At 43.4% G+C, this 20,583-nt stretch overlaps 1 protein-coding gene across 2 annotated transcripts; it reads right to left on the bottom strand.

The window, feature by feature from the left end:
• Positions 1–14: 14 nt before the first annotated feature.
• LOC121867208 (excitatory amino acid transporter-like) lies at positions 15–15,814 on the bottom strand. 2 transcript variants are annotated; one of them, XM_042367044.1, is made up of 11 exons: positions 15,296–15,814; positions 13,031–13,107; positions 9,722–9,920; positions 6,519–6,732; positions 5,122–5,185; positions 4,504–4,657; positions 4,123–4,246; positions 3,543–3,776; positions 3,227–3,421; positions 2,826–2,960; positions 15–1,922 (listed from the first exon to the last, which is right to left on the bottom strand). In XM_042367044.1, exons 2-11 carry the CDS (start codon positions 13,097–13,099, stop codon positions 1,625–1,627), a joined length of 1,686 nt encoding a protein of 561 aa, XP_042222978.1. In that variant the 5' UTR covers positions 13,100–13,107; positions 15,296–15,814; the 3' UTR covers positions 15–1,624. The 2 variants fall into 2 exon arrangements, with proteins under 2 accessions (XP_042222978.1, XP_042222977.1); XM_042367043.1 differs by lacking the exons at positions 13,031–13,107; positions 15,296–15,814 and adding an exon at positions 11,452–12,381.
• Between the last annotated feature and the right edge of the window lie 4,769 nt (positions 15,815–20,583).

The raw sequence follows: 20,583 nt of genomic DNA, 5'->3' as shown, positions 1-20,583 counted from the left end.
AATAAACCATGAAATTGCTTTATTACATTTATTGTTACATGGGCGTAGTTTTTAATCAGTGAATATACTGGTGAAGGTTCAGCTTTAAAATAGTCATAGTACGATTAAGTGTTATCCAGGAAACAGAAGCTCTCTCAAGGTAGGAAGACAATAAATAGTCAAGATTTTTCTAAGCATTAAAATGGTAAGGTCGAATTACAGTACTTAGAACAGTATTTTGAGCTCATTGTGTTTGAAATGGTTATGCTTTGCTTCTAGGATGGCCGAGCCTTGTGGGATACCTTGAAACTTAAGCTAAACGTGATGTGTACACTAATGTTCATACTACAAGACTAAACTACTCGTGAAACTTTATAGATACGAGAAAGAATCGATGAGTAATTTTATATTGGTAAGTTTGTATATATTTGCCGATAATAAATACGAGTTAAATTTAATTATATATGTACAGTCTTTTACTCGGTCACCGACGTCTGTGATTATGTTCATTATTGTAACACAAGGGCCAGTTGGGTAGGTAGTGAGGGTTGGTCTAATGCGGAGAGTGAATCTTGGTCTCGTGTGGGTCAGGCAGCACTGTCCTGGTATGGCAGGCAGCACTGTCCTGGTGTGACCATCAGCACTATCCTGATGTGACAGGCATCACTGTCTCGGTGTGACAGGCGGCAATTTCCTGGCACGACAGGTGGCACTGGCCTGGCGTGACAGGTGGCACTGGCCTGGCGTGACAGGTGGCACTCTCCTGGCGTGACTGGTGGCAGTCTTGGTGACAGGCAGCATCGTCCCACCGCTGGTATGCTCCATCAACGCTTCAGTTAGATAATACACCCCGGGTCCGGGACCACCAGCACTACTGTACCGTCTTCTCGCTCAAGACAACATTTTATTATGGACGATTATACCCGATAGACATTTTGGATGGATATAATCTTTTTATATGTGCGGATGTTACGAGTCAGGTGTAGTGAGTATTAACACAAAGAGTCTACACAGTGTTACACCATCAGTGTATTGTCCTCACTGACCAAAAGAAAAACTAGCGGGGTTAAATTCCCTCACTGCCGTAACCACTCACTACGAAACACACCATACAGTATACCTATATTTTTGTAATAACTGAGGGGTCGTTATAAGCATTATATATATATATATATATATATATATATATATATATATATATATATATATATATATATATATATATATATATATATATATATATATATATATATATATATATATATATATATATATATCGTGAGATCGTCAAGGGTTATGTCATATTGTTATGACATAATTAATTTTTTTCTTTTCGCATCATTCGACAACACATATGACCTCACACTCTGAGTTAAGACACAGCTAAATACAATTATCCACAGTACTCAATCAGCCACCAGCAGAAGACCCGGATCGGTCTCTTCTGGTTTAGATCGGTCTCCCTTTGGGTTTAGATCGGTCTCTCTTTTGGTCGAGATCGGTCTCTCTTTTGGTCTAGATCAGTCTCTCTTTTGGTCTAGATCGGTCTCTCTTTTGGTCTAGATCGATCTCTCTTTTGGTCTAGATCGGTCTCTCTTTTGGTCTAGATCGGTCTCTCTTTTGGTCTAGATCGGTCTCCTCTGGTCTAAATCTGGGTCTCAGAAGTGGGGCTCTTATCTGGATTGTTGCCCCATGACAGCTGGCCGTTTCCCTTGTCTGTCAGAGCCATCAGATCCTTGGGTGTGTCCGGGGATACTGGGGTAGGCTGGGGTGAGACGGCTCGCGGGGTGTGGGTGGGTATCATGCCAGACTCTACCCTGTCCAGCATTTCGATGGATGGTTGGGAAGGTCCCATTCGCTCCAGCTCCTCTCTGCATAGATGCATCACGATCCCGGCGCCGAAAGCATCACCCAGGACGTTGACAGACGTGCGGACACGATCCCTGCGATGTATCATTGTTATTTATATTATCAAGAAGTGAAGAATGTACAGTCCCCTTCACTAGTGCGTTTACAGGGGCTCGTCAGGTTTTGTGCAGTGTGGCACCTCTGTGTTTGTTTAAATTAGACAGAAGGAAACTCACAGTAGTAAACATAGTATGGAATCAAAGTAAAACACTATTAAAACAAATATCTCAATGTAATGATTTGTGGAATGCTTATAGAACGAGCCACTGTAAATGCACTATTGAAGGGGACTTGTACTTACTTTAGGATATTTTCGTCAAAGTGCCGAATTAAATAATTTAGATATATTTTAATGTACTTTACATCTGGATAATTACATGATCCAGTGAATATAATAAACAGTTCCTAAATTATAGGAGTATAGTCTGTGAAGTTGTGTTGCATCATTACTCGTGTTGTGGTGCGTCATTACTCGTGTTGTGGTGCGTCATTAATCGTGTTGTGGTGCGTCATTACTCGTGTTGTGGTGCGTCATTACTCGTGTTGTGGTGCGTCATTAATCGTGTTGTGGTGCGTCATTACTCGTGTTGTGGTGCGTCATTACTCGTGTTGTGGTGCGTCATTAATCGTGTTGTGGTGCGTCATTACTCGTGTTGTGGTGCGCGTTACTCGTGTGTTGTGGCGCGTCATTACTCGTGTTGTGGTGCGTCATTACTCGTGTTGTGGAGCGTCATTACTCGTGTGGTGCGTCATTACTCGTGTTGTGGTGCGTCATTACTCGTGTTGTGATGCGTCATTACTCGTGTTGTGGTGCGTCATTACTCGTGTTGTGGTGCGTCATTACTCGTGTTGTGGTGCGTCATTACTCGTGTTGTGGTTAAAACGTGACATTCTGCCTTCTGGCGGGAATTTTCCTTATAACAGGTAAGAACACTCACAGGATCCAGTCGACAGCGAAGATGAGGGAGGCGTGTTCTGTAGGGAGACCAATGGCTGTGAGGACAAGTAACATGGTGACCAGTCCAGCGCTGGGGATACTCGCAGCTCCAATACTCGCCAAGGTGGACGTCAAGCTGTGGACAGGTGAGAAAAGTCATTAAGGAGGACACAGAGGAGAGAGAACTATTTTAACACAACAAAGGAACTGTTAACATTCCCCCCTCCCCGTTAATCAAGCAGCAAAGGCTAGACTGATCGATGCAATTCACTTTTAAACATATTTTCAATAACACATTACTGGCAAATTACAGCCAGCTAATTAATTCCTCCCGCTCAATACTTACCATTGGTGTAATATGTTGAGACACGACCACTACCTAAGTGACTTCTCGAGACCTACCTGACGGTGACCAGCTCCCCGGGGCCCAGGTGGATGCCATACATTTGGGCAATAAAGATGGAGCCCACAGCCTCGTACAGCGCCGTGCCGTCCATGTTGATGGTGGCGCCCACTGGCAACACGAACCTCGTCACTCGCTTGTCGATCTTGTTGTTCTCCTCCAGGCAGCGGAAAGTGATGGGCAGAGTGGCTGAGCTGGAGGAGTGATGGGTAGAGTAGTTCGTTATGGGAAGTGATGGACAGAGTGGCTGTGTTATGAAAAGTGACGGACAATCTAATCGTTTTCATTCATGTTGTATCTGTGAACAAGACTAACCTGGAGCCTGTACCAAGTGCCGTGATCCAGGCCTGTACCATGCCCTTGAAGAACGTGGCTGGATTCTTCCTGGTCACCATGAAGTAGATGGTGGGGAGGGTGACGACTGCGTGTATGAAGAGCCCACCGATCACCGTCAGCATGTACAGCCCCAACATCTGTGCTGTCTCCCGCAGGTCTTCAATGCTCATGATCTGTCCAATCACCAGACTCATGATACCGAAGGGGGAGTACCTGAGGAGAAGCCCATCATAGGGTGTAAATAAGGCCAGGAATATGACTCTGAAGTAGGAGTACCTGAAGAATATGTGTCAGAGGGTGGAATTAAGAACAGGTTATGACGCTGAAGGAGGAGTACCTGAAGAATATGTGTCAGAGGGTGGAATTAAGAACAGGTTATGACGCTGAAGGAGGAGTACCCGAAGCAAAAACATCAAAAGTTGTAAAGAAGGCCAGGTTTATGACACTGACGGAATGAAATGACAAAATATACAACACCTCAAGTATGATAATTCGCAAGCGGCCTTATACCCGAGAGGACTTGATCAAAAATAATAAATTCAGAGTATTGTTGACTCACCACATAATGATCTCCACCATCTTCATCACGACGTCGTTGAGGATAATGAAGAAGTCAACCATTAATTTACCTTGTGGCATCCGACCAATCAGAGAGCCAAACGCCACGCAAAACACGATCATCCCTGTAACAGTGTTATCATATCAGCCAATTTAGAGCTCCTTTCTTTTCGTATATTCACAACTTGACGAATCTCTCTTTACGTTAAAATAGAAGGCCAATATATTCATGAATTAAAGCTGTATTGATTTAATCCTGGAAGAGGTAGCAAACTGAATTCATTGGCATTGTGGCGATAGTCTTTTGTATTCAGGATAAATCTGAGAAACCATATTAGTAAACATTGTATTTTATATTACCACCCCCACCAACAACAAGTACCCATGACATTAGTGCCCTCGGAGCTGGTGAGGGAGCGAACGTATTTATCCTCGACTGAGGTCTCGTTGAGGGAGGTGTCGTTGATCATCAGGGCTCTCATGGTGTCGTTAATCGCCTCCAGAGTATTGTTGACCTTGTACGGACTCGGCTCAACCTGATGAGACAGACCAAGAGAGAGAGACTGTCATATCCGACGCTTCTCGAAGCTCATTGTTTTCGGTGTTTCCATTTGTGTATGACCACGTGGGACTCTCTACCTTCAGTTTTTGTGTTCCTATTCCTTCTTGTTTTCTTATGGTGTTTGGATCCGATACACCCACGGTTAGTGATAGTGTGGGGGATAAATAACCCTGGTGTGTCACTTCTGAAATCTGATCATGCTAATACAGGGAAACTCTCCGTCTGTCAATAGGAAGTCAGTGGTCTGGAGAATGGATACCTCTAATATTAAGTCCTTATAATTAATAGTTTTGGTGTTATGTTTATAAGAGTAATAACTTTCTTTTGCTTCTTTTTTACGATAACCAGTTCCATTTACATAGTGCTCTAGGATTAAAGGTGGCCGTGTAAACGGAAGAGTGACGTTGCCAGGAGGTGAGAAGTACAGTGGGATCTTACCTTCTTATACACAGTCTTGGTTGAGGAGAAACTGGCCATCACCAAGTTATCTGGGAACATGTTTCTGTAAAAGTTAGATTAGATTAGGTTAGGTTAGATTCGATTTGATTCTGTTAAGTTAGGTTGGGTTAGATTTGATTAGAATATGTTAGATTAGATTTGATTCGATTGGATTAGCAATGGTTTTAATAAGGGTATTTTGATGTGTTTTTGATGTGTTTTTTATGTAAAATAGATTGAATTCCGTAGGTTAGCACCATACTTAAGCAGTTATTATCGTACTCAGGGGGTTAGCATCATACTCTTGGGGTTAACGTAACACAAGCAAACTTAATGAATATACTTAAACATGTGGGGTTTCAATGACCCCAACAATCTTTAAGAAGCTTGTCTCATCTCCGACTCCTTTCTGCCTGTGCTGTGGACATAAAAATGGGGGCCTGTCTGGGAGTCACAAAGGCAGAGATTACCGTAACTACGTGGAGTTATATATAATACATGCCAGCTAAAACATTTACAACTTATTCTCAACATATGACAATAAATACACCAGAGTGTTAGGACAATAAACACTAGCACCCTGTTAGTTACTACACAAACAAACTCTGTACAACATCTGTCAGTTAACAATAGCTAAGTGTTATATACGACAATAACATACTCTGTACACCTGGCATTAAGCAGGAGCTCATGACAACATTCAACATCAAACTATTTACATCTGACTTTAAAGAAAAATAAAATATATACATCTAACTTCAAATAAAATATACCTGAAAACAAAACATTCACAACAAATGACAAACTAAAAACAAATTCATTACATCTAAAAACAAACAAAACAAATAGAATAAAGAATAGACCACCACAAGGCAGAAAAACAACAGATAATAATGAACGACAAACATGAGAAAAGAGAAGCTGGAAGCGAGAAACAAATCACTAATAAGGTGTAAGGCTCTTGGCTGTATTTGTCTAGGAGAGTTGGCCAGGTGTGTCATGTTCCATCCAGGTGTAAAGGAGGAGATGGAAGCTTTTATCACTTTCATTAAATACCTAAGATGCTCACGACTCCACTCTCAGATTTAATTAATGTTCCTGTATTTTCTTTGGAGTTCCTGTAGACTTCAAGGTTATTGGTGGACCACGCAGTAAGACGAATTTTTGTAGGTCATGTAACAGAAGAGTTTGGGTTGGTCACGGAACAGAACAGGATTTTTTTACGGATCACGTAACAGAACAAGTTTTTTTCAAGTCACGTAACAGAAGAATAGTTTTTGCAAATCACGTTAAGATAAAAGAACATTTTTTTAGTCACGTAAGAGAACAAGAGTTTTTCAAGTTACACAAAAGGACAAAAGTTTTTGTACGTAGGCCAACATGCGGACTCTTGCTACCTAATAATATCAAGAAGAGCATCAATGATTTGTGGCTCCTCGGTGGGTTTCATTACGGTCTGTGATCCCCCCACCAGGATAGAGGGGTCCCCTGGGTGGATAGAGGTAACCATGGTGATGCCCAGGCCCGCTGCTAAGATGGTGGTGCTGAAGTAATAGCAGAGTGCACGAGACCCCATCTTCCCTGACGAGCCGGTGTCCAGGCACGACAATCCTGGTGGTAATGGTGGTGGTGATGGTGATGGTGGTGGTGATGGTGGTGGTGGTGGTGGTGGTGGTAAAGATGGGGGAGGTGGTGGTAATAAATATGGGGATAGTGGCAGTAGAGGTGGTGAAGATGAGGATGGTGATGGTGGTAGTAGTAGAGGTGGTAGTAGTAGAGGTGGTAGTGGTAGTAGAGATGGGTAATGGTGGTAGAGGCGATGGTGATGGTGGTAGTAGTAGAGGTGGTAGTGGTAGTAGAGAAGGGTAATGGTGGTAGAGGCGATGGTGATGGTGGTATTAAGAATAAAAATATATATTATACAAAAATTAATCACCATAAAACAATATAAATGTTAAAACTAAATCCAAATGAACCAATTTGAAAAAATATAACGAACCAAGATTAAACAAACAGAACTATAACTGATTAAGCATAAGAGCTATCTAAATATATCGATCATATTAACAAAAAGCAACATTAGCTCATCAACATTCTTCGTTCACTCCAGCAACTACTAATAAATGATTACAGACCACAATCAGTATTTAATATCACGCAATAAATGTCATAACTAAATTCTAAAGTAAGTTTAAGGACATTATTACTATCATTAATCACTATCTATTTTTTTCTACATTTAATGATTTGTAAACTGGTTATTAATACAAATCAACAAGCATCACTTACTTACCTGTCGTCATATTCCTTTAAATTGATACACGTAACTCACTCCAAAAAGTATCTTCACGATTTTGTGTGAGACAATATGACACAACGGACGAAGGATTTTGACAACCCGACCGAGACAACAGGAGTCATAGTGTTCATTATGATACTTATCAGACCCCGCCGTAAAGATACTTCTGGGAATGAGTAATGTCGCTTATATTGCACTGAGACTCTACTAGATTTTAATGTGTTTTCTAATACTCATATAAGGGGAAGATTAATTTCTATAGAAAGACCATATGCAGATTAGCCTCCCAGCTTATTTATACTACCTGGAAGGGTTAGGTTAGGTTATGATAGCTTAAGTTAGCATATGTTATGTTATCTTATGTAAAATATCACAATGCATCTTGCAAGTACTCAATATCACTGTAACACAATGCACTCTAAAAGTACTCCTTGCACTGTAACACAAAACATCATACAAATACTTCGCAACAAACTGCATCATAAGTCACAATAACAAATAGAATCTACAACACAATAGAACACTGAAACACCAACTCTACAACACACGAGCACCAACACAAGAGTTTCTGTCACAGGAGAACACAACGAGGCGGTGAGAAGAGGAGTAATACCGAGGGAGGAGGGCGGGGTAGGTAGTGCTCTTCAGACTAAACATTGGCCAGGTGGTGGACACTTGGATGTGATGGTGACAGTGGCCGATAACTCAGCGGATTTAGTCTCTTTTGTTAACGGTTTGTCATTATTGTGTCATTTAAACTACTTCTCTCTTACACCCTCAACCTCTCTCTCTCTCTCTTCCTCATATATTCTTTCCACTTCTCTCCCTCTTTCTCTCTCCTATATTTTCTATCTCCCTCATCTCCCCTTTTTTTTTAGTTTCCCTCCATCACTCATCTCTTCCTCTTTTCTTGCTTTCTCCTCTCCTCTTCCCTCCCTTTCCTCTCCTCTCTCTACCCTCCTCTTTCTCTACCCCCTCCTCTCCTCTCCCTTGTCTCCTCTCTCCTACATATACCTAAGAATATCGAGGAAAGCATCAATGGTGTTAAGCTTATTGTCCACTTTAAAGGCAGATGGTGTGTTGTGGGTCTTGCGTTGCAGTAAGGTGGGACTCCCTGGGTGTATGGAAACCACACTCACGATCCCCGTCACCGCTGCGCAGATGGTCGTGCCGAAGTAGTATGCCAGTGCCCATGTGCCCATTTGACCCGAGGCCGAGGCATCTAGCTGGGCCACACCTACTCTCCCAGGTCATGAGGTTTATAGTATCCAGGAGGTGTGAGATCAGATGGTCGCCGTCAGTAGGTGTGATGTTGTGGGTGGTTGTCCTAAATGGATTGGCATGGAGTGTGGGAAGGACGGAGGAGGGAGAAAAGAAGGAGGAAAGGAGGAGGGGGAAAGGGAAGGAGAGAGAGAGAGAGAGAGAGAGAGAGAGAGAGAGAGAGAGAGAGAGAGAGAGAGAGAGAGACCAACACCAGGTCAGTGGGAAGGTTTAGAACAAGGTGGTGTGGGTGGAGGAGGAGGAGAAAAGAGAGCACCAGGTTGGAGTGTGACTTGAAGAGGGTAAGGATTAGGTCGAGGTCGATGTAAAATTGTTACATTAAAGAAGATCAGCAGTAGAGGAAGGGCAGCCATGGGGGGAGGGAGAGAAGAGGTAAAAACATAAACAATTACGTCACAAGTGAAGAACATCCCCCCATCGTAGGAGGACTGACATATACAGGGTGTCTCATAAGTCGTGCATCATGTTACAGCTGTTAAGACGTAAACTGAACTACACTTAAAGACAAGAATGTTATGATGATTGTACATCTTAACCTAAACTACAGTTAACAGTTACATGATTGTGAATATGAACAAGGAATACAGTTAACAGTTTCAAAACAATAATCCTCTCTCTCCCTTCTCTAGCATCCTCTGCACTCCCTTACTGGCCAGCATCACCCCATGGCCAGCATCACCCCATGGCCAGTATCACCTCCCATGGCCCGCATAACCCACCCATGACCCGCATAACCCCCCTTTGGCCAGCATAACCCCCTTGGGTATCACCACCTCACCCCCCATTGGTAATTACCCCCTTCCTGGCCAGCATCATCTCTTTGGCCAATATCACCATTCTCTCCATGGCCAACATCACCCGCCTGGCTATAACCACCCCGCTTGGTTATCACCTCCATGGCCATAACCACCCCCTCCAAGCCGACATCACCCTTCCTACTCCGGCCAACATTACACCCTCCCTTGGCTATCACCTCTCATTGCCACCCCCCTCCTGGCCTGCATCACTCCGCCTTCTGACCTGTGATAATAGAAGAAATAATGAGAGGAAGGATAAGCATCTTCAGCATCCTCATCATTATCTCGCCGGGGAAAGAGACGAGCATCACTGTGTCTGCCGTGTACTCTACGGTGCGCGCAAAGGCTCCTGCGGCCACGCCTACTACCACGCCCAAGATCGTCATCACCAGCAGAAGGTTCTCCTTCATCCATGACGCCATCTGTCCACGGAATATAAAAAGTTAATTAACATATTGGAACTCACATGAAGTATAGCTCTAATAAGTTATGCTTCTCACTTTGTATGTATGCATGAATGTATTGTACAGTATGTATGCATGTATGTATGTATGTATATATGTATGTATTTGTTTTCGCCTGTAATTTTATAAGGTCTTAACTAACTGCCCTGTGAGCTGTCTTTGGAAATCAGGTTTTCAATGTAAAATACTTCAAAATCATGTAAATTGCATCTGTAAATCTCGCCTTGCTCTGTAAATTACCTCTGTAAATGATATTAATAATTGACGTGCTACTGCGCTAAACAAACCATCTACTGTAAATTATCTCAGTGAATTAATATGTAAATAATTCCACTGTAATCGAATTCTTTCAACTTTCCTTCACGTTCTGATTCAGTAAAATTATCGAATCCGCTGTAGTGTAAATATTGTTAATTATAAATGAGAAAATTCTTTAATATAATGTCGAGTCGCCCATTCTAGTGTGTTATAGGTGGCAGAGTGCGGAGTGCGGCATCTCTCTTTATTCAAGGGATTATTTACTCATCGTTTTTTACTAGTATGGAACTTTACCAGGTAAGATAAGAGTTTAGAGACAATTAGTATGTATATATGAACTATTTAGAGACTGTATAAACGTATATACAAAGAATTGAGCATTAAACGACCAGAATCCTAGCTAGTCACGCCCATCTTGGTGAAATATTCCGTCATTGTTCTTGTGGGAAAATCTTAGTCGGTATTTTGTATTATGTAATTCTTAGGTACTGCACTGTGTTAGTAGTCATTTATATGTACAGTACCTATCGACAAAATTACTGACTATATAGCGGTTAATTTGGATAAGAGTGAAATTTTCTTTCCATTTCGTTCACAGCGGCAAATGGCACCATAAACGGGCCGTTTGCTGGAGATTTTGTTCCGCTCCAGTGAATAAAAACACCGAATTATATAATATTAACAGGAACGCGTCATTAAACGTCTCACAGTTAATAGTATTCAAGTTTATACATGGATGGCAGCGCTTGTGGTTCGTTAGAGATAAAATTAGACATGTGATGGTGTTTCGCTGGGATCGTTCGCTCCCATCATCTTCTTGACTACCTGTTGCTAGTTGTGATTGGTGACAGATCTTAGCATAAACAAGAAGCCAATACTGCACCCTAGCTTTACCTAGCCTAACGTAATCTAACCAAAAGATTAATATAATCTACAAAGTGGCTCCGTGACCGTGATATTGCAGACTTAGAAAATAAAATCCATTTTATTCAGCAATTTGCATTACCAACCCAACACAACCCAACCTATCGATGCTATGTAATGTAAATAGTCATATAGTAACCAATTTATCCTATAGTGGTCTAAATAATCTAAATGCTCCTATGATGACCTAAATGCTCCTTTAGTAGTGTGTGTGTTTGTGTGTGTGTGTACTGAAAAAGAAATGCACATAATCATGGACTATATTCAGTCACACTGTTCAATCTTGTTAGTTAATTGAATGTTTTACCGCTTCCTTGGTCAAGTTGCCTCCCTCGTCAGTGAAGAGGACTGGCTTCTTCAACATGGGGAGAGTCTCGTCAGGGTGAGAGGCGTGGATGGCCATGTACCACTGTTTTGTTCGCTGAGTCTGAGAGAACATTTCCCCCTGAGCCATGATGGAGGGTTTCAACAGTGGGCCCTTTATAGAGGTGGTGCTGCTGCATATGGAGTCTCGCTTTCCTTTGAGTGTTCCTGGCGGCGTCTCCTCAAACTGGGTGAACTGGCGGGCAAAGCCGGGGTCTGAGCATTGAGACACAGTGATGCTCATTAGTGAAGCTTTCCTGTTGCGTCTCTTAGATTGACGGTCGTGGAAAGAGAAGACGTTGGTTGAGGAGTCCTTCCTGGCTACTGTTGGATCACCGGTCATTGAGGCGAAGTTGGCCTGTGATCCTTTCTTTACAAGACGCTCGTGAGGGGCCGACGTCTCTTTGACAGACTTAAATCGAAGACTTGACCTCCTGAGAATAGAACTTTGCCTTCTGTTGACCCCGACGGCCCCGCAGGGAGAGGTGTCCACAGCGGTAGAGAACTTGATCCGTTCAGTTGATGCCTTCCTTTCACCCGCGTCACGTTCAGCACTTCCTTGTTTTTGTTGATCACCGTCAACCATTTTGTGTTCTTCCTTGTCGTGATGTGTGGGTTTGACCTCGTGGCCCTCGTCCTGCTGCAGGAGGCGGTGGCTGCTGGGGTCCATGATGCTGGACGTTCCTTATTCACTTAGTACTGACTGTATAAAACTGCCGCCTAACACACTATGAGCACTTAACGAGATATATCCGTGATTACTGTTGGTTAACACTTGTAGAACACTTCCCAGATCACTTGAGAAGTTTGAGAAGTTATCAGTGTATGAGGGAGACAGGGAGAGCGTCGGAGTGCAGGTGTGGAAGGCCTTAGGAGCAACACCCAACTGCCACAACACCCAACACTTACCCCGCCTCAACACTCCTTTTATCCATTGACAAAAGGTGTACAAAGTTGACTAAGTGAGACGAAAAACAAAAATAACGCCACAAGACTTAATATTCTCTTGAATCAACATCAGGCGAATTTATTACTTTACTTAAGATCAAATTAGTAAACAGTCGAATTTGTTAATGTGTTAGAGAGACCAACATATCCTAGTGAGTTAAAGACAAGTGTGATGGAGTCCTTCCTAGTTGGTGGTGGTCAGACACTGCAGGGGTGGTGGTGGTGTTGTTAGTCAGTATTCAGGCTGGAGAGGTGATGATCTTTCTTCATAAGTGCCCCCTCCCCTCCCCCCCACTCACACACACTCACAGTTCAAAAATAATCTTAGATTTCCATTTTAACGATTTTTAATTCCCTCTAATGATTTGCTGTTAAATCAAGAAAAGGTAAATAAAAACAACACTAATAATAATAATAATAATAATAATAATAATATGAATTTTTGAGAATTTAATGATTAAGAGGTATTACCATTGCAGCTTAATTAACAGTAGCTTATATAAGACAAAGTATAGGAGCTTAAAAGTGTTAGGTTAGGTTAGGGCCTCTCAGTGCTCGGGCCCACCTTGACTCACCTTGCCGCCCACTGAACGCTCCGGCTGCGTCAGGGTGATCACCTGAGACGTGTAGGTGTTCGACTCCATCTTGGCACCTGTAACAGTGAAACACCAGTTAACATTGATTACAGGTGTACCGTATAGAAGTTACTATTACAGGTGTACCGCATAGATGTTACCTATTAATTACAGGTTGAAGGTGTTGCAATGGTGGAGGAGTTGTGATGATGGTAGTGTTGTGATGGCGGGTAGTGGTGGTGGTGTCAGGTGGTAGTGGTGGTGGTGTCAGGTGGTGGTGGTGGTAGTGGTGTATGGTATCAGGTGGTGTCAGGCAATGGTAGGAACAGTATCGGGGAGGATCCGTATCACTGCCCCGATAACACACACGGCCGCCATCACCCGACACATCACTCTTGGGACCCACAACCTCCCAACCCACCCTACTTGACCTCCCCACCACCCAGTGGCGGACTGGGTAAAACATTTCTACCGGGAAAACTTGTAAAAGGGCCCACTCAAAAGGGTCCAAAAGGGCCCACTTAATCCCAAAACGTAGTTAAAGTGATGGACCATCACTTTGGGGCCCACCGGGAAATTTCCCGGTATCCCGGTGGGCCAGTCCGCCACTACCCCAACTGACCTTCCCTACCCCACCCTTTAACCACCCACCTAACCCTCCAGGCTCATTCTAGACCGTAATCACCCCCAAATATATTGATTCTTCATTCATCTCTCTGACTATAACGTTACGTAACCTAAACTCCATCTATCGTGTTAATCTGTGTACGTTAGGTTAGGTTATGTGTGATCTTTTTATTCGGATCACCTGAAGATTAGCACCCTAACCCACCCACCGACAAATAAGGTATTTTCCAGCCAATCTTTCAGAACTGACAAAAACCTTCAGTGTTCAGCTAAGGGAAGTGTCGACATTTTTTGTACAGGGTGTGTCATAAGTGGTGTACCATAGTAATATACAGGGTGTGTCATAAGTGGTGTGCCATAGTAATATACAGGGTGTGTCATAAGTGGTGTGCCATAGTAATATACAGGGTGTGTCATAAGTGGTGTGCCATAGTAATATACAGGGTGTGTCATAAGTGGTGTGCCATAGTAATATACAGGGTGTGTCATAAGTGGTGTGCCATAGTAATATACAGGGTGTGTCATTGTAGTGGTTTAAGAATTTAACCCACAACACCCAAACTTATAAACACCTTAGTTGTTATAACCTCAGTAACTACAACATAACAACTCGTGTACACTGATTACTTTCTCTCACTACTTAAAGAGAACTTCAACAATTCCAGGAAATGTTAGAGAAGGAATCCTGAAGTGTGTGAGAACCTGAGCTTTTTTTATTTTTTGTTTTGTTTAAGGAGGAAGAGGGGATGGAAGAAGGTGGGAGGAGGAGGGGTGAATAGTCGGTGTGTTGAATGATGATGAACACGGAGAGGAAAAGGAAGGAGGAGAAAGAGAGGGGGTAGAGGAGGAGGGGAATAGTGGAAGGGAAAGGAGGAAGTAATGGAGAAGGGGAGGGTAAGTAGGTCGAGAGTGGGTGGGGGAGGGGAGGGGAGGGGACGTTTCAGCTTTATGTCACACCCTCTACACCTTCTGCTGGACATCCTCCAGGAGAGATGACCCATTTCACGACCCCCCCCCCCCAATCTATACTCCCTGCCCCAACCATTACTCATATGAACACTAACCTAACACAAGGAAAAACAAAAAAAACATAACATTGAATAAAGATAAATACATTAATTAATTATTAACTCGACTATGAATGAATTACATGACGAAACGTATTTATGCTTCTAATTTCACAAGAACATCGTGAAGGGAGGTGTTTCCTGACGTAGGCGGCGACGAAGGAGATGATTACGACTCACCTGATGCATCCTAATGAGAGAGGTAATTCAAGTGTATTAGTTATCACCAACGATCACTTCAAAGGTAATCATTTAAGGTTTTTGGATAACCTGAAGATCAAACACCCCAGCGTACCTGAAGATTAACCACCCTAATGCTTGCTGGTGTTTAGGTTAGGTTAGGTGAAGTGAGGCTTAGGTTAGGTTAGAATAGGTTTGGTTAGGTTAGGATAGGATAGGTAAGCGTTAGGTTAGGATAGTTGGGTTGGCTTTAGGTTAGGTAAGCATCAGCTTGGTTAATCTTCATGTGAAATAAGCTTGCGTTTCTAATCACCAGGTCATCCCATTACAGTTACCACCTTTACCTCATTGACAGTATCTTGCTGCACACAGTAGCTGGAGACTAACTTACCAGGCACTAGTAGTAGGTCAGCGAGATTCACTACAGGTCGCTAGAGGCAGGCGGGAGGTAGAGGGACCTTCACTTGTACAGGCCAGCGACAGTCATCATTAACAACACTGGAAATTTCAGACTGAATGTTTGTTTTTCTTGGTCAGTGAAACTCGGGCACTACAGTACGTGGCCAGGGTCCATTAGTCTAAACTGATCGTATTATAGATCTGTCTTGTAAAACTCGTGTGATTTTATTTTAGTATTACGTCTCGTACACCTTCGGCTGGCTGGCCTGTTTGGGGGGGGGGGTCCACGCTTTACTAGTTGTAGCCTCTGTGTTAAAAGTTCTGTAGGAGACCCAAACTAACGCATCTCCTCTGCCGTATACACCTGTAAGTCTGAGAGAGCGCGGGATATATCAGTGTCTTACGAGGGTAGAATACTCCAGAGGATGAAAGACTGTGTGGCTGGTGAAGGTGGAGGAGGGTCGGAGGTAGCGTAGGCAGCGGCGTCTTGGCCTAGTTTGAGTCCTCCGGCCGCTGCCAGCCACCGTTAGCCCCCGCCTCCTGCGTCGGCACGGCCCCACCTCCACCACCACCACCAGCTGTGTGACTTTACTGTTGACATTCTGGGATGATGTTGACTCGAGTATCCCCAGAATATCCCTAGATGAATGACAGTGAATACAAGATCATACTCACCGAGTACAGGAGAGCATCAGGTCATGAGTATAAGCGGGTCAAGTACAGTAAAATACCACATGATAATCGCCCCATTAAATGTCTTAGAGGGTTAACTTAAATATTTCGGATCACCTGAAGAATCTCCAGCCCAGCTTATTTCATCTAAAGGTTAACCACCCTAATGCTAACCCAATGCTAACCTTACCCCCCAAATGGTGTTAGGTTAGGTTAATCTTTAAGGCGAAATAATCTAGAACAAAAATATTCAGCAAGATATTCAGTATTTAGTAAGAAGTAAAATTCGTCCTATATTGAAGTAATTGTTTATTGAACGTCTCAGAATTTCCTCAAGAGAATAAATCACTTTACAAGGTTAGTGGTTCTTGACTGTATACAGACGTATAAATTAAATACCAAACTTCGTCATTTGGTCTTAAGTTGTATTACGGAGGGTATAGCTACTGTGGTAACTTAGTGCAGCGGTCGAGTGGTTCGATTCCCGGGACACTCACAATTGGGGAAGGGATTGCGGTGGAGAGCAGTACCGGCCATGCTGCCCCCTTGTGTACCGAAGGCTTAGTGTGCCGTCTCTATTAGTCCTGCCTATGGGTTCCACTTTCACTTCTCAGTTACTGTAGTAAATACCTACATAACACTAAACCAGCTACAGGGCGTTTCAAGAGCCGTGATGAAGCCTGCGTCAGTCTTGCTAAATAAACTGTTTTTTGTTGTTGTTCATGTTGTATTTTGATTATTTTAGGTTAATAAACCGTTTCAATCTCATATTACAAACTATAACACAGCTTAGACACCAGAGGGCAGATCACAGCACCAGAACACCTTAAACCGTAAGATGATGATAGAGGGAATAGAGGGAATAAATCCCCCCCCCTCTCTCTCTCTCTCTCTCTCTCTCTCTCTCTCTCTCTCAGTCAACTGGACACAGACTGGGCTGACTAAGAAACACTTGGTGAGAATTCAGCGTGAAGCAGTCTTTGACCCTTAACTCCTGAGGTAGGGGTGAAGGAGGAGTAGCAGAGGGTAGGGGTGAAGGAGGAGTAGCAGAGGGGTAGGGGTGAGGGAGGAGCAGCAGGGGGTAGGGGTGAAGGAGGAGTAGCAGAGGGGTAGGGGTGAGGGAGGAGTAGCAGGGGGTAGGGGTGAGGGAGGAGTAGCAGGGGGTAGGGGTGAGGGAGGAGTAGCAGGGGGTAGGGGTGAGGGAGGAGTAGGAGAGGGGTAGGGGTGAGGGAGAAAGATGGCTGCCCCACCCTGAGTAAGGCGACAGGAGTAGGGGACCCATGGGTAGGGGTTGGGGGGCATCGGGGAGCTTTACCTCGTCAGATCTCCTTCAGGATGGTGTAGCAGAGGCGTGGGACGGTAGATGCCTGACGTCAACACTCGGCAGTATTAGGTCAAGCAGGGGTTGTCCAAGTCGCCACGAGAGGCCCGACACCCTCCACGGAACTCGAATTTGTTTCAAGTAGTCCGTGAAGGTTAGGTCGGGTTAGGTAAGTTTCCCTCGAGGCTTGAAGTTTAGTTTAGGTTAGTACCCCATGAAAGATTGGAATATGCTAAGTAATGTCATCCAACTACAGGTAAATAACTGCAGAGGCTGAACACTTGCTTCTTACCCACACTGCTTCAGGGTCAACACACATAAGGTAAGTAAAACACTTCAATACGGTGTGGTCAAGAATGGGTCAAAGTGAGGGGGGGGGGAGTGTACCTCTTCTGTTCTTGACCTTAGGTGGTGGGATCCGTGTCACACACACATACCCTCCCCTCCAAATACACATACACTGAGACCTCTTCCCAACCCCCCCCCTCCCCACACACACACATACCCTCCCAATACACACACACACAACACACACTCCCTCCCCCACACACAACCCTTTCCCCCACACACACACACCTTCCACCCCCCCACACACACAAGAGCAGTGAGCAATGTACATAAAGGATGACAGAAGAGAGTGAGTGGTCGTGGTGAAGGGTCAAGTGCATCAGCTTCAAACCTCAACTCTTTCATCCAGCACCATCACTGCCACTGGTCATAAGGGGCTCACCATCCTCACTGGGTGGGGCGGGGTGGGAGAGGTGGGAGGGATGGAAGAGGTGGAGGTGGTGGGAGGGAGTGATGGGGAAGGGAGGGTGGAAGAGGGAAGGAGTAAGTATGTGGGGAGGGTGTTAGTGGGCGTAGGGTGCTAGTGGGTGGAGGGCCTAGGAGTGGTCCTCTTCAGACTACTATAGTTCTCAAGTGTTTCTCATCAACCAGGAGTTTTCTCACCCATTAGTTTAACAAGTGTTCTAATAGCGTATATTAAAAGGATTAAATGTGAAATTGTCCCCAATACCAAATTTGTCACATATGTCGTTCTTATTCCCAACCTTACGTATTTTATCACTTATGTAGTTTTTATTATTAAACGCCGCCATCTACAGGCATAAACCACAAGTGCAATTAAGTTATGCTTTTTAGAAATATTTTTGCTAAAGCACTTGGTCGCTATTGTGTCTAAATTTCAGCTTAACAACTCAAAAAGTACCTGTGATATCGCCCGGGCAAGCAAACAAAATAGAGCAACTAAGTATTTTACAGTTGAGGAAGTGAAAGGTGGCTGGTGCAGTGTCGACCACGTTGTGTACTCAAAAGATAGTGTTCGGTGTGATGTATTCGCTGTCAGCCAGGGTTCAGGTCAGCAATGAAAGGTTAGTCAGTCACACGAGAATCCCAAGAAATTGTCCATTGGGATCACTCATGCCATGGATCCTCATGAGCCAGGAACTTGTTCATGACGCTCATGGTTTTGATAGATGACGCGAAGATAAATTCATTACTGCCTTATTGTTCCTGTATACACATAACCCGGTCTTATATAACTCACAAGAACGTAATTTTTGTATCTCCATAAATACTGATCTTGGAAGTATGACCCAGTTTCCTTCTTTATTTGAGGTAATGAAGTTACCCTTCACAAAAATGATGGTCCTGTGGCAGACTTATGGTGGACTATGGCCTCCCTGCCTCCAGCTAATCAACCAGCACCTCAGCTCATCACTAAACCCTCTTGAGTAAAGCCACAAACTAACTCGGTCACATACGTTGTTTACGTCGTAACTCCTATTACCAAGTGCAAGATTCCTCAAGCCTCGGTACCTTCTCGCTATCAGTGGCATTACCTTTAACTTGTGTATATTTTTAACAGGTTTAAAATCAACCCAAACAAGGTCAGCCGTGAATTTAGTTTATCGAGCTATGGCGACCACTAGGATAAATGACGTGGGAATTGAACAGCGAAGAGGCGGGGAACGATCTATCCCCGCCGCGGTCACCTCCCGCGCGCCAGCCACGTTTAATCCAATTGACCCAAATAAAAAAAATCGATGTATGTGAAATTCAGTGATCATTAACTTATGTATATTAACTACTTTGGGTAATAACAATGATGATTGTTACGGGTCGCGAATGGGATATGCTGACAAAGTCGCCCCTTGTTGTGAGCATGTATGAATATGCGGCGAATATCCTGACTTAGGTCCAACGATTCTCAACCGTAACAAAGTTAACTGCTCACAGAAGTTCAAAACACTTACACAACGATCATAGGACTCGAACAGATAGCCCTCTCCTCAGGTGCCAGTAAAGGGGGAATAAAATTATGTACATTTACTTGATACAAAATACAAAGAAATATAAACACGGTGCACATAGAGTAATAAGAACCTAACTCCTAACACCAAATAATCACCTAAATCCTAACCAAACCTACGAACAAATGTAACCTAAACAACATACGGGAATGGGAACACTGTAGGAAAGTGGGAACGTAGAATTCTACTTAAGGTCTGATGATCCCCGTGATAGCAGAGGAGCTCCAGCCGACCTGATCCTCGTGATAGCAGAGGAGCTCCAGCCGACCTGATCCTCGTGATAGCAGAGGAGCTCCAGCCGACCTGATCCTCGTGATAGCAGAGGAGCTCCAGCCGACCTGATCCCCGTGATAGCAGAGGAGCTCCAGCCGACCTGATCCTCGTGATAGGTAGGGAGAACCACAAGATTCAGACTCATGACTCCGAAACATTTATGGACAGGATAATGTATCAGTCTGTAGCTATACCTGTTGTGTCTGTAACTGAACTTATATCTGTACTTTTTCTGTATTTACCTGTACCTGGGGAATGACCTGGATAATTAAGACTTATCTCTACCTGGGGAAATATTGTCTTAAAAACTAAACAATTCTCAATTCGTATGGATAAACAGACGCGATATTGTTCAACACTTTTATTATCACTAGACTACGACACAGAAACAATGATTAGAACAAACTTGTGAAAATACTTTATATATCTCTTTAGTATATAGACATTGTCAACAACTTTTCTAAAATAACGATTCATAGTTTCTGAAAGTAATATTTTTATTAATATATATATTGAGTATAATTATATAAACGATATAATTCTTAATATACACAGACATATAAACATTTATGTGTTGTGTGTATTTTATTATAGGTTATTATGAGACGGAAGAAGAGTCAGGATACTAAGCAGGAAACACAGTGTTACAGGGGCAGGAAAAACAGTGTTACAGGGGCAGGAAAAACAGTGTTACAGAGA

The sequence above is a fragment of the Homarus americanus genome, unplaced genomic scaffold (assembly GCF_018991925.1).
Source record: "Homarus americanus isolate GMGI-L3 unplaced genomic scaffold, GMGI_Hamer_2.0 scaffold6317, whole genome shotgun sequence".
NCBI classification, from domain to species: domain Eukaryota; kingdom Metazoa; phylum Arthropoda; class Malacostraca; order Decapoda; family Nephropidae; genus Homarus; species Homarus americanus.
Note: the sequence above shows the minus strand (reverse complement) of the source record. Positions and strands in the feature narration are given on the sequence as shown.

Coding starts and splice junctions, on each gene's coding strand:
- LOC121867208 (XM_042367043.1), bottom strand. CDS start 12,177: ATGGACCCCAGCAGCCACCGCCTCCTGCAGCAGGACGAGGGCCACGAG. Junction 6,733..9,721: donor TATTTCTTCTATTATCACAG/GTCAGAAGGCGG, acceptor CATTACCACCAG/GATTGTCGTGCCTGGACACC. Junction 3,422..3,542: donor GCACTTGGTACAGGCTCCAG/GTTAGTCTTGTT, acceptor TCACTCCTCCAG/CTCAGCCACTCTGCCCATCA.